The sequence below is a fragment of the Pantherophis guttatus genome, chromosome 4, assembly GCF_059756535.1.
Source record: "Pantherophis guttatus breed Tessera chromosome 4, ASM5975653v1, whole genome shotgun sequence".
NCBI classification, from domain to species: Eukaryota; Metazoa; Chordata; class Lepidosauria; order Squamata; family Colubridae; genus Pantherophis; species Pantherophis guttatus.
The window spans coordinates 107,341,063-107,355,604 of NC_142066.1; the positions used below are offsets into that span (position 1 = coordinate 107,341,063).

The 14,542-nt window shown below is 38.6% G+C and overlaps 1 protein-coding gene across 3 annotated transcripts in view; it reads right to left on the reverse strand.

The window, feature by feature from the left end:
• RBMS3 (RNA binding motif single stranded interacting protein 3) overlaps positions 1 to 14,542 on the reverse strand; it is a 937,042-nt gene that overhangs the window by 293,194 nt on the left and 629,306 nt on the right. For all 3 annotated transcript variants that reach the window (XR_004588862.3, XM_060685802.2, XM_034404015.2), the window contains exon 6: positions 13,350 to 13,429. Coding sequence is in view for 2 of the 3 variants with exons in the window: in XM_060685802.2 (XP_060541785.1) it covers positions 13,350 to 13,429 (80 nt within the window). In the remaining variant the exon portion in view is untranslated. The remainder of the gene's footprint in view (positions 1 to 13,349; positions 13,430 to 14,542) is intronic.

Here is a 14,542-nt window from a genome sequence, read left to right on the forward strand (position 1 = left end):
CCTGTCCCCTGGATGTGCACATAGGAGGCAGTGAGTGTGCAAGGGATGGCATCCTGAGTGAAAGGGAAGCGCCCAGGACCCCCACACTTTCCACCTTTTGTGCGCATGCCTAGGGGGTGGGGCTGAGACAGCACTGTGGATCTAAAGCTGGCTGCAGTCCAGCCTGGATGACTGCCATCAGGTTGGAGATCAGCGCCCAGTTGGCTTGAGTCAGGCTGCGGTGCCACAGGATGGTCCTTCACTGTTTACAGGACAGCTCCTCGGGTCAGATGTAACCACCTTGCAAGCCGCATCCTGCCCACGGGCCTTGAGTTTTACACCCTTGTGCTATTGCTATTGCTATTTAGATATAACACAAATGCTCTAGTTGAGTTCACTGTTTTATGAAATAGCAGAGGTAAATAGAAGTCCTTCATTGTCGTAATGCTTCAGTTTATTTATATCACGATCCAACACATATTCATTCAGAGAAGCTCAATAGGGCTAATTCTCAGATCAATGAATATAGATTATAATTTGAATCATTAGAAAGAGAAAAAGAGAGAGAGGGAGGGAGAGAAGATCAAATGAGAAAGGCTGTTAATTATATTCTGTTATTTCCATTTCCAAATTGGACATGTCGAAGATACCAGATGTCTGTTTCTGGTTTATGATTGTTTCTACGCATTTACTTGTCTGCTCTATACTATTTTCTCCATTAAAAGGTACAACAAAATCACATTTTGAATAACACATATTTTCCCACAAAACATGCGTTCTTTTTTTTTTATTAGTTTTTATTAATAATAAAAAGAAAAAACAAAACCAACATAAATACATTGAAACAACATACAAAACGAACACACATCAATTCAGTCCAATGACTGACTCTTAGAAGATATTACAGCGGTGGGTTATTTTTCATATTTCTATTTGTATCAATATCTACAGTCACCTATTTACTTAGTTATGTTTGTACATATATAGTTGACTCCTTATTTACTTCTATGCATTTCTATTGAATAGTCGAAAATCATCTTTATATTCCTATTTTTGCCTCCAGCCAGCTGTACCATCTTTGCCATACTAAATAGTAATCAGTATCATCTTTCTCTTGTATTTTTTTTGTGAGCTTATCCAATTCTGCACATTCTGTAATTTTAGCTATTATTTTGTTTTCTGTGGGTAACTGTTCAGATTTCCAATATTGGGCAAAGAGTATACGTGCTGCTGTGAGGATATGGATGATCAGATATTTTATTTCTTTGGTATATTGTGCTGTGATTATTCCCAATAAAAAGGTTTCCGGCCTCATTTCCAGTTTTTGTTTCGTGATTTCTTCAATCATTGTTTTAATTTGTTGCCAGTATTGTTTTGCCCTTCGGCATAGCCACCAGAGATGATAATATGTCCCTTTCTGTGATTTACATTTCCAGCACAACGGAGATATATTTGGGAACATCTTGGCTAGGCGCGCCGGTGGGAGATGCCATCGGTAGAACATTTTGTAAAGGTTTTCCTTATAGGGTATAGACAAAGTCATCTTATAATTTATCTTCCACAAATTCTCCCACTTATCCAATTCAATAGTATATCCTATATTTTTGGCCCATATTATCATATTCTCTTTGACAACCTCCTCTTCTAATTTGTATTTTAGTAGGTACTTATAAATTTTGGTAATCATTTTCTCATCTGTACTTTGTAATATTTTATCCAATTCATTTGGTTCATTTTGGAATCCGAATTGTGCCCGATCAGTTTTGTATCTTGATTCTATTTGCATGTATGGCCACCAATCAATGTCTATACCCTGATTTTGTAATTCTTGTCTTGTTTGTAATTCTCCTTCACTGTTCTTTATAGTTCTTTATAAGTCCTCATTTTCTCTATATCCATGGCATTGGGGTATATTAGTGCTTCCATTGTCGATAGCCATCATGGAATCTTGGTATAATGTTTTCTAATCTCTTGCCATGATTTGTACAATGATTCTCTGATAATATGTTGCTGGAAATATCCGTGGTGCTTGTCCTTTCCCTCCCACAAAAAGGCGTGCCATCCGCGTTGTAATTCAAAGCCCTCTAGTGATAGCATTCTTTTATTCTTAAGGTCTATCCAGTCCCTTATCCAGTTTAGCGATGCTGCTTTATAATATAACTCCCAGTCCGGTAGGCCTAAACCTCCTTTTTCCCGAATATCTTGCATACACTTTATTTTGATTCTGGCCCTTTTCCCATTCCAGATAAATTTTGTTATTATTTTATTAAGGTCCTTAAAAAAGTTCTTTCCTGGCCAGATTGGGGTTACTTGAAAAAGGTAGAGTAATCTGGGCAGTATATTCATTTTTATGGATGCAATTTTCCCTAGAAATGACAGTTGTAATTTGTTCCACGTTTCCAGATCTTTTCTAATTTGTTTCATTAATTTGTTATAATTGTCTTCTCTAATTGTTATTGCTTTGGCAGTAAGCCAGATTCCTAGATACTTTATTCTCTTTACAATTTGTATTCCTAATTTGTCTTCTAGTTTTGTCTCCTGTACCTTTGTCAAATTCTTTGCTAATACTTTAGTTTTTTGTTTGTTAATTTTAAGCCCTGCGACTCTTCCATATTCCTCTATCTTCGCTAAAAGTTTGGTTCCTGTTATTTCCGGTTGCTCCATTATAAATACCACATCGTCAGCGAAGGCTTGCAATTTGTACTCTTCTTTCCGTGTTCTCAAACCTTTTATTTCCACATCTTTCCTAACTTCATTTAGTAATATTTCCAATGAAATTATGAACAGTAGTGGGGATAAAGGGCAGCCCTGTCTCACACCCTTTTGTATATCCAGATTTTCAGTCATATCTCCATTAATCATAATTTTGGCCGTTTGGAGGGAGTATACTTTTCTAATCATATGTAAAAATTTAACACCAAAGTCCATGGTTTCTAGTTGCAATATGAGGAAATTCCAATTTAGATTGTCAAAAGCCTTTTGTGCGTCTAAGAAGATTAAGGCTACTTGTTTATCAACTCTTTTCTCGTAATATTCCAAGACGTTGATAATTGTTCTTATGTTATTTTTGATCTGTCTTCTTGGAACAAAACCGTTCTGATCTGTATGTATATATTTATGAATAATTATTTTCAGTCTTTGCGTTATAACCAACATGAAGAGTTTATAATCTACATTGAGCAATGAGATCGGCCTATAATTTTTAACTTGTGTGGGGTCTGTATCTTCTTTAGGAATAAGTGTAATAATGGTTTCAGTCCAGGATTTGGGAATTTCTGCTTCTGATAATGCATCATTGAGGACTTAAATATAATTAACAAATCAACTAATTTTGCTGTATAGATTTCCAATTAAAAATATGCACAAAAAGCATATGTCAGAAAAAATGTATTAGAAAGTATCTATTGCCATATACACATATACATATACATGTGTATATGTATATGTATACAAATACATGAATTGTGGGGACTTGCTTCTAAGAATATGTATATTAGGCAAAATATGCTATTAGTATGGGTTTATGGCATAATGCAGATACAAAATCTGATAGTTGTTTTAAAATAGCTTCTGACACAGCCATGGAGAAACAAACATTGGGAAGAATGCAATTGAGAGAAACTGAAACTGACAGAATCATCTACCTCTGCTCAAAAGAGGGTTTAGTTTATCTCCAACAGGATCAACAGCAGATTTGCTACTTCTGAGATACGAGATTAAGGCACCTAAATCCATATATATGGGGCCATCCCAGCAAAGCAGACTAGCAGCACCAGATTTGAAATAGTAATGGCAGTTGCTGCAAAAAACCTCTTGCACAAGCCTGATGATGGCAGATGAGATTGCCAAAGTGCTATCGATCTTACACGGGAGAAGACCTGAATACACTAAGACTTGCACATATATATATATATATTTCGGTCTTTTTGGACCTCATCGGCCAGCCACACCCATATTTTATGACTCCTCCCTGTAAAGGTCAAATATTTATTCTTTTTAATTCATAGGCTCAAATGTATGATATTTTTGTAGTCAGGGTTTTGTTTTGTTTTTTCCTATGAATGAGACTTCGTCAAAACGTCGCCAAGACAGTTCCAATTTTACGTGAGAGAAGACCCGAATAACCAAAGACCTACATACAAACACCCGCGAAAACCTGAACGAAGTCTCATTCGTCATCTTCAGGCTAGTGTTTTTGGCTTCGTGCTTCTAGGAGGAAGGAGGACGGGAAGAAGGAAGAAACAGCTGCCATCACACACATTCCTCCTAAAAGCACGGAGCCGAAAACACCAGCCTGAAGATGACGAATGAGACTTCGTCGAAACGTTGCCAAGAAACCTCCAATTTTACGCGGGAGAAAACCGGAATAAACAAAGACCTACACACACACACACACACATATATATATGGGTATGTTTGAGTATCTTCCTGGAGAAATTGCAGTTTGAAGGCAGCTCACCCACAACTTGTTTGAGACCCAGGCTGATTTCCTAAGACCTGAAAAACTCTCTAGAGGCAAGGAGTGGTATGGGACAATGTACCATGGCCAACTTGTTGCAGGACAACTCAGAGAAGGACAACTTGCCACAAGTTTCATGTAGTTTATTTTATTTTTGTTGATCATGTTTTCATCAAAATTATTTTATCTCTTGTATCAAAGGAAATCATTCCTATGACTGCAAACTTTTCTAATGCTTTGATGAACAATAAAAGGAACTAATCCCGTGTTGAATTGTCCTGTGACTTGTGGCAAGTTGGCCACGGCAAGTTATCCTGCAATGAGTTGGCCATGGTGATTCAGCCGTGGTGAGTTGGCTATGGCAAGTTGGCAGCGGTGAATTGGCTATGGCGAGTTGTCATAGATTTGCAAGGAGAATTTAAGAAATCAATCCACAGATTCTCCAGACAGTTGGCACTTGTGAGAGAGTTGTGAAACAGAGATTTCTTCAATTGTCTAGTGAGTTGCCAGCTGAGAAGTGTATGAAGTTGTGGTAAACAAGACTTTATATCTGGCTTCCCCATTTATTAAACACTTTAAGTAACTGACTAACTTCAAGTTGAAGAGAGGCTTTCCTCAGTTACAGAGTTGTCTCTCTCTTGAAGGCTCTCAGTAGTTCAGAGCTATTTTGGATTAAGAAAATAGTGATCTGGGACTTGGATTTAAAACAAGATGAAGATTTGGAGATTTATTTTTTGGGGAGGAAAATACCCTTTTTTGTTAAAAAGTATTTAAACTTATTTTTCAAAGAATCTGTATCTGTGATGTTTGAAGTTGCTTTTTATTCTCCTTCCTAGCTTTTATTCTTTGTGGGAATTTGCTGTTTCTATGTACTGATATCTATCTATCTATCTATCTATCTATCTATCTATCTATCTATCTATCTTTCTTTCTTTCTTTCTTTCTTTCTTTCTCCTTCCTTCCTTCCTTCCTTCCTTCCTTCCTTCCTTCCTTCCTTCTTTCCATCCATCCATCCATCCATCCATCCATCCATCCATCCAGTAACACAACTATTACATGAGTTGCATTGGTTGCTGATCTACTTTTGAGTCCAATTCAAGGTGTTGGTTATCACCTTAAAGCCCTTTATCAGATGGATTCAGAATATCTGAAGAATCATATTGCCCCAATTGGACTGGCTCACCTCAAAAATTCTGGCAAAAGAAGCCAGAACATGTCCCAACAGCCAAGGAATTTCAGGTGGTGGGATGTAGGAAAACAGCCTTTTCCACTGTGATTCCTGCTCCTCTCCTTCTGGGATTCCAAAAGGGCCTTAAGATTTGGCTCTGCCAGTTGGTGTAGAACCCTGATTGAACCGCTTTAGGTGGGAAGTGGTTGGTGCCGTGACAGAAGAAGGCACCACCTCCACTTTATGCAAGATTTTTGGGTTTACTCTTTTCCTCTATTTAATTCCTGTAATTTTGACTGTTTCAATATTTATAATTGCTTTTATATTTTACATACGTTTCTATGTTATTGCATTGTAAGCCAACCAGAGCCATTCTGGATAACTAGATGACCAGAATATTAAACAAACAAACTGTTAAGGATATTGTTGTTGTGTTACCAACTAGCAGAGTATAGAGCACAGAGAAACGTTGCTGAGAGCAATGGATAAGAGATGTGCAAACTGGTTTATCAAAAGCTTACTTTATAGGGAAAAAATAATCTCGTAGTCTTTTCAATCAATCCAAGTCATTGCCAGTTAAATCAGTCCAGTGATACAAAAATTTTCTTACCACTCAAACAGTAGTTGGTTAGAATAACAAACTCACTCTGGTTCACAAACCACGATGGTAGCAGATCCATCCAACGATGATAGCACAATGATAGCAACTCCTCACACTATGGTAGCATATAAGCAACTGAATACTTTACAGTACCTTTCTTAAATATGTTTACAACTAGTGATTATCTAATTACTGCATGACTCAGCATTACAATGAATCAGCAGTAAAACTTTAAAGTCACACAATACATATTCATATTAAAGTCACAGAACACATATATTGCCTGGACAACTTGTTAGGCTCAAACCATATCCTAACAGAAACTAACTAAAAACAATAAATAAATAAATAAATAAATAAATAAATAAATAAATAAATAAATAAATAATACACTGAAAGAAATGTATGATTTTAAATTACTAAATAAAAGAGGATTTAGGAAAAAAGAATTGAGGGAGACCTTGAAATTGAATATTATAGTTATTTTGAGAATCTCTTTAGATTTATTTTTAAATTAGATGTTATTTTTATAATCTTGTTTGATAATGATGGATAGGTACCTTTGAGTTAATGATTGGATCATTGGATTAAATATTAATAAATGTTTAAGACTATATGTTATATATTATATATATAAAATCGGTGGCCCACTGACCCCGATGTCATCAGGAAGTTTCTGCACATGCGCAGATGCGTGCGCGCAGAGCCACGTTGCAAACTGGTAGTGTGTGTGTGTGTGTGTGTGTGTGTGTGTGTGTGTATCCTTTTGAGGAAGAAACAGCTGCGATCACACACTGCTCCTAGAAGCACGAAGCCGAAAACACCAGCCTGAAGATGACGAATGAGACTTCGTTGAAACGTTGCCAAGACACTTCCAATTTTACGCGGGAGAAAACCCGAATAACCAAAGACCTACACACACACACACACACACACACACACACACACACATATATATGAAGAATTGTCCTAAAGATGCGAGTTCCAGGTATAGTTATAGAAGAGGCGATAGACATCACGATCTCTGGAACGTTTAAAAGTTTAAAAAAAATTATTTTAAAACTTGTGCTAAGCTTTCGTCGGCCCCTACCGACTTCGTCAGAGTATAAAATCCCCATTGATCAGCATCACATAAAAGCAAGCAGCTCCTCAATGGGGATTTTATACTCTGACGAAGTCGGTAGGGGCCGACGAAAGCTTAGCACAAGTTTTAAAATAAAAAATTTTAAACTTTTAAACGTTCCGGAGATCGTGATGTCTATCACCTCTTATATATATATATATTCATATTTGGGTGGGCTTTTTCAAGTATTATGATTGGTTGAGGCCCTGTGGGCCCAGAACATAAATTACAAGAATTTTGCCTGTTCTGCAGTTCCAGTTGAGTCAGTAAATGCTGTTGTATCTATGCTGCCTGTTCTTGCCTACCACATAATATTATAGAAATATTGTATATTTTATATACATTATTTAAAGTATGGTTATATAATTTTTAACTTTGAGTAAGGGATTATCTGATTTTTATATGTAGAGAAGAAAGTTGAAAGTCTCTTTTCCCTTGCTTTTTTCTCTTTTTCAGCTTTTAAACTTTCCCCTTTTGAATTTCCTTCCCCATTTTTGTAATTATTTTGTATTTTAATTTTTTTGACATTTAATAAAGTTGTATTAAAAAGAGAGATGACTGGAAAGTTGCTGTATTTCCATGCCATTCTCTAGAAAAGGATATTTCATGAAATATCAAGAATGAAATGTTTCTCTAAATTTCTATGAAATGTATCAGCTTCAAGAAGTTGCATAGCAACCTACTATTTATGGAAACAAATAAGCATCCAAAATTCATGGCATCTGATGGTTTCTTTGAATAATATTGTACAGAAACTGTTATTCTTGTAAATTTTTGCTGGGATAATATGTGAACTAATTTTTATGAGTATCTCAATTTACATATAGAAAAGAAAAAAGCTTTTACAATGGAATTGAACTCTATTTCATTATTTGCAGTAAATTAAACTAATCTAATCCATATTCAAATCTTTCATTTAGATTATTATTAGCAGACTAACCCATTTCATACGTATCAATATTCCCCATTCTTTTCATATATATTTTTGGTATAATAAAGTATAATTCTAGATTTTTTTGCCTATCATATTAGTGGAGAATAGTTCACATTTTATTTCTCATTCAGTGACACTGTAATTATGCAAGGAAGTTGAAGAGATATATTTTTTGTCCTAAGGATGAGTGAGATAAATAACAAGAGCATCAATCCTATCTACATGAGTAGTAAAGACTGATATTGAAAATATCCAATGCCCTGCTTGCCTCTTGCTAACAAGGCAGAAGAGATGTGATACTTTAAAGCAAACAAAACAAACTTCACAGAAAAGAATGCAATCAAATGACGACAATTCCAGGCAGGATACAAATTCCCACATGGAAGAATCAAAGAAAACTTTGAGGTGGGTTATATCAAAATATGCAAGATGACAAGTGCAATGTTGTGCTCAAAGCCTGAATGTTATATATACTTATATAAGAATGGGGTGGGGGTGGGGCAGAATGTATGCCTGCCATATTTCAGATTTGACACTTTTGCTTTGAATTCTATAGATGAGCCATCTTTTTTCTTATCTTTCTGCTTTTCAATTTTGGAGTTTAGGTAGAGTGCCCTTTTCAGCTTGACGGTGGGGAGAGGGAATCCAAAATTCATGTAGCCCTTGAGACACCCTTTCAGGGCCCAAAGATTTGCACCCTCAGATTTCAAAACAAAACTGGAATTGTTAGTTGAAGTTATGCTACTTTTGTGAAGAAATAATATATGGCTACTATTTATAAGATTATCTCTATTTTGCACTGGTGTGATTATACAATGCTATTTTTAATTCAATTTTCTACATCAGGAGCATGCTACAAAATATTCTTAAAATATGAAATCTAAAATTAACCCTTGGAAAGTGAAATAGATTATGTGTCCTGAAAGTTCTCTTGAGAAAGAAATATCCATGTGATTTCCCCTCCCCCCCCGAACATAATAAATATAAGCAATAGCAACCCTTTGAAAATTCATCCTATATAGCACTGGAGCTTTAAAACAGCCTCCCCTGGCAAAACGGAAAAGTACTATAATGGTTTAGATAGCACTTACTGTATTTCTAATCATAGGTACAAAATTTCCACTAGAAGACTTGTGGATAGTGAATAGCTTCAAGAATGGACATGGAATTTACTTAAAAAGTTTACAAGTTTGCCTGTGGTTTAGTTTAAAGATACAATTATTGAAAATATCCTAGAGGCAAAAACTGAACTTCATTTTCTTTATTTTTTCATCTCTGAATATGTATCAGAAACTACATTTAATGTTAATCTTATCCTCATGGTATTTAACTGATAACTGAAATTCACTCTGGAATGTGCATGATTTTCTCAGTGAGAAAACAATATTGAAGTAAATTTCCTTCTGTTTAATCTGATTTTGCAATTAAGCAGATTCTGAGGTTTTTTCAGAATCCCTTTTCCAAAAATTCCCCTTCAGACCAGTGGTGAAATATAAAATTTTTTGCTACCGGTTCTGTGGGCATGGCTTGGTGGGCGCGGTTTGGTGGTTATGTGAACGGGTGGGCATGGCCAACTTGACGTCACTCACTGTTAAGAGCCAGAAGCTGCACATTCTGAAGCCCCCAACGCTTTGAGTTTCCCTCTGGCTTGACTGCCCAAGCGAACTTTGGAGCCTTCTCTTGCCCCGCTCTCCATCCCAGAGGGCTGTGCATTCCCCCCACCAATCCTCCATACAAACCTCCCGCCCTACTTCTGCAAAGGCAGAGCCCCCCCCCTGCAGGGTGATCCAAAGAGGGGAGGGGGATGCTGCAGAAAAGGCCGCCTTACATCCGTGCCTCCTGTGCTGGCTCCATGGGGCTTGGGGCTCCAAAGCAACCCACTGGATTCTCACCCTGCCTGCTCTCTTTGCAGATCGGCCCGCCTGACCACCGGCGCCACTCCAGGAACTCGGCCCACGGAGTCTGGCGCTCTGGGGGAAGGAGGCTCAGCCGCAGTGCTGCTTCTCACTGGCAAAGAAGTGGAGCGACAGACGTGGAAGCCACTGGTGGCCAGCTGGGCAGCAGCCCCTACACAGGGAGAGGGCCAGGCCTGGCTGTGCCACTGCGGAGCCTGTAGCACTTTCCCTTCGGCCTGGGTGGCAGTGCTTAACTGAGCAGGCCAGTGCGGGTAGCCCTTCATCTTGGTGAAGACCAGGTCACCGCACTTGTAGTTGCACAGTTGGCCGGAATGGGATATGGCATGGGTGGAGAGGCCGATGCAGCCCCCGCCAAAGCCACCCTGGCTGAGCGATCGCTGCACCTCCCAAGCAACAGGTGCTGGGGCCACTTTGCCTGCCACCTCTGTGCGCTGAGCTTGGAAGGGGCTGCAGCCCTCTCTCCCCACCTGGCTGCAGACATCTGCCTGCCCTCCCGAAGGTCACTGTTCGCTTTTGTTTTGTGGCAGTAGAAGGAAGAAAGCAAACGGCAGTGACGCGGTGGAGCTCGTGGCCCTGTTTAAGCCAAAAAGGGAAGTGCGTTGCCTAAGGGACGGCAGGCAAGGCAAGCCGTGGCCTCCGGGGAGGATTCCTGGAGCACACAGTGGGATGTGACTGGAATGCTCCTGTGGCTAAGAACCACATGTGAACATGTGCGAGGAAGGAAGCGTGCTTTTGGGGGTCAGTGCCTGCTACCACTCATCAAAGCTGCCAGAGGTTTGGGTGGGTTGCAGCTTCAGTTTCTGAGCTGAATGTCCAGGTGCCCCGATCCAGGCGGGGCGCTTCTTTTTACCATCCTGGGAACTTCCAAATTCCAGCAGGGGCAGGGAGTGACTTGACGGGGTGGAAGAGCTCCTGGAGTTTCTGCATTGGATCAATACTGTGCAAGTTTCCTCCCCAGAATTCAACCATTTATGGTTGTGGGGAGGGGCTGCCAGTTTGGCAGATTCAGCTTGGGGTGACCTGGATGGTGGACCTCAGCGGGAGCTGCTGGGGCCTGCCCCACTCTTCCCTTGCTGTGCCAACCTGCAGCCGCGAGCCAGGCTGGGCTCGGGTCCTGTAACGTGACTCAGCAGCAGCGGTCCTAGTTGTGGCTGTGAGAGTGGTGCACCTGACTCTTCCGAGCCCCCTTTCGACTGCAGGGTGGCTGCTGGATCAGAGCAAGTGGGGAGGGTGGGAACCCAGTGGAGGAGGAGGTGGGAAGACAGCAGCCATAGCTGGGCTGAGTGAAAGGAGCAGCCTGCTCTGCATCTGGGGTGGGAAGGGGCGCTACTGGAAATGGGTGGAAAAGTAAAGGGGACTCGAGAGGCTAGTAAGGAAGCACGGCTGAGAAAGGGCTTCTGACAGGCAGCTCTCCAGCCAAAGAAGCTCTCTCACCCGCAGGAGGAAGAAGAAACTAGCTTTGTTGCTGTCCATTGCAGTTAGGAATCTCAAAGCATGTGTGACTGGGCGACCAGGCAGCCATGGGCAGGGCCACCAGGGATGATTGCTACTGTTTCAGCGAACCAATGGCAATCATCCCTAATGGTTCACCCAATCTGGTCCAAACCGGTAGGATTTCACCCCTGCTTCAGGCATATTCAGCTGCCCAGAATTGCCTCAGGCAGCAAGATGACTTGGATATAATTAATCAATTAATCAAATATTCCTACTTGAAATATTCCCCAATACATATATTTATATACCATATTTTTTTCATAAGAGGAATCCTTCAGACTTAGCTTGTTTTCTTGTTTATTAAAATATTTAACATCTTTAATAAAATTTCCTTAATATTTTCTGCCTATATTATTGCTATTGCTCAGCTGTATCTTTGCTATTCACCATTGTTCTTCCCAAAAACAAAGGAGGTTTAATATTCCATATAAAGTTATTGCAATGAAAATTTGAACCAGTAAGTCTTAATGTCAATTAGACAGTATTTTTTTTTTTTTGTTGTTATTAATGCAACTTTTCATTCTCATCTTTCTTGAATTTAAAATTTTAATTAAGGGGTTGGAAATATTTTTTGGAAAGAGACTAGGTTTTTTTAGATTCAGACTCCATCTGATTAAGTTTTAATACTGCCCTGTTAAAATAGTTTTTTCACCATCACCATCGGAGATTGTTGATGGGATACTATCTTCTATTGGTTCCTGGTATTTTTGCATAGTTTTATTAATGCATTGTTTTAAAGTTTTAACTGTTTTTCTAGTTATCTTTTTATCAACTGTAACCCCCAAGAATCATTTTATTGGAGAGATGGGTAACATATAAATTTAATGAACAGCAATAACAAAAAACTTTGTTTAAAACTGGAACTGCCTTTTTATGTATACATTTTTGTCTTTTTTCTCTTTCTTTAATGTTTTTCTTGTATCTTTCCTCTCCCCATTTTTTCTGCATATTAAATCAAATTTTAAAAAAAAGTTACATCAAAACAAATTAAGTATTCAGGAGGCAGGTTTCCTGAATACAATAAACTAGTATCAGCTAATATTGTACAAGTATTTTGATTTAACATAAACTAAAATGACAAAAAGCAAAAAGAAAATTAATTAGCAGAAAAAAAAGAAAGAAAAGAGATCCAAATATTAGGTGTAATTACTTATAAAAATGTAAGTCTATTTTTTCCACTGAATAATCATTAATTATTTTCTATTGATGCTATAGCTTTTTTTTTTTTTTTTTTGCCTGTCACTATTAATTACAATTGCATTAAACATTCAATGTTTGAACTAATAAATTATATGTAAAAGTTATTCCAGTTTTTGGTTTAATTTTTAAAATCAAAACATTTTGAGAATGCCTTCAGGTTTGGCAACCAATAGATGTCTGTTCTATATAACCATTTACCTCATTGATTAATATATAGAAAATACATGCATACTACATGTAAATTCATAAAATTCACATCAGTTATTAAATACTTAAATCACCAATACTTTACCTGAGGAATGCATGCAAATTGCTAAACTAAACATGTGACAAATTTCCCTGAGTTTTGGATAAAACAAGCAATAACTCCCAACTATATATGGAAATAGAAATGAATTCTTTAGGACCTTACAGCCCCAGAATTTCCTCCTTTTACTGATGTTTGATTGAATGAACAATGGAAGACAATGCTTACCTGGCACACCTGGCAGTGTTTTCAGGTATTTTCCATTAAAATGTTGAATTACAACTTCACATTTTTCAGTAGATTCCATTCTGAGGAAGAAAAATAAGTAAAGGTAGTCATTATTACTGAATATCTGTCTCCCTATCTCTCTGTCTTCCTGGGGGAATATGATGCAACTGATCAATATTTTCCTCACAAAGAACAAGTTCTACAAGCTATTTGACAAAAAGCTGATGAAATAGTACAGAAACCCAATCCTTTGGACAGGTAGTCCAAATGTAGTTCATCTGGCCAGTAAACTGCCTTACGTACATGCGACTACAATGATGTGATTCATTGGGATGATACACCAGCTAAGGAAAATTTACAAGAAGCTCTTTGGGAGATGGGGCAAAAACCATTAAAATAGTTTGAATTCCGGACTTCCGGCGGTGACGTCATCACGAATGGGTGAGGAAACGGAGGCTCCATCTCTGAAACCCAAATTTCCTCATTAATTGCTCTTTAAGGGCATTCCCGAACTTGGAGGGATCGGGAAACGAAAGAGGAATTCGCGAAGCCCCCTGGTGTTGCGCTGTCATCAGGGAGGTCGAGCGATCAACCTCTTAAATTGGTGGAGAAGAAGTCGGCCTTATCGGCGGACAGGAGTGATGGCGCCCGCCTAGATCGAAGCAAAAAGTGGAAGCAAATCCGAGTGACTGTCAGATAGATCACCTACAATAGAGGCGGCAAACGGGACGCGTGATCGAATCAGAAGAAGACAAGTGAGTTACAACAGCGGCGATACAAGAGGAAAAGGAAAAAAGGGGAAACAACTACAGCGTGGAAGAGAGAATCCCATAGAATGACTAAGCAAACATAAGAAAAGGAGAAATAGCGCTCAAAGCGGTGTGAGTGCGGACTTTTACAGCTGAGCAAAGGGAGCAGCCTGTGGACTCTGTGGATATAGATAAGCCGTTTCAACCTGGGAATTATAACTGATTCAAACCCCAAACATCGGAAAACTTAGTGCAGAGACTGAAATACTGGACTAAGTGGTGAATTTCACGGATACAGAAGACCTGTCTGGATTTCGAACTTTGGATTTACAAATAACTTTGGACAATAAGAACTTAAGTTAAAAAAAAAAAGATTTGAAAACTGAATGCAGAGATCCGATTACTGGGAGAAGAATTAAAAAAAAAAACTGACTGAGATGGACA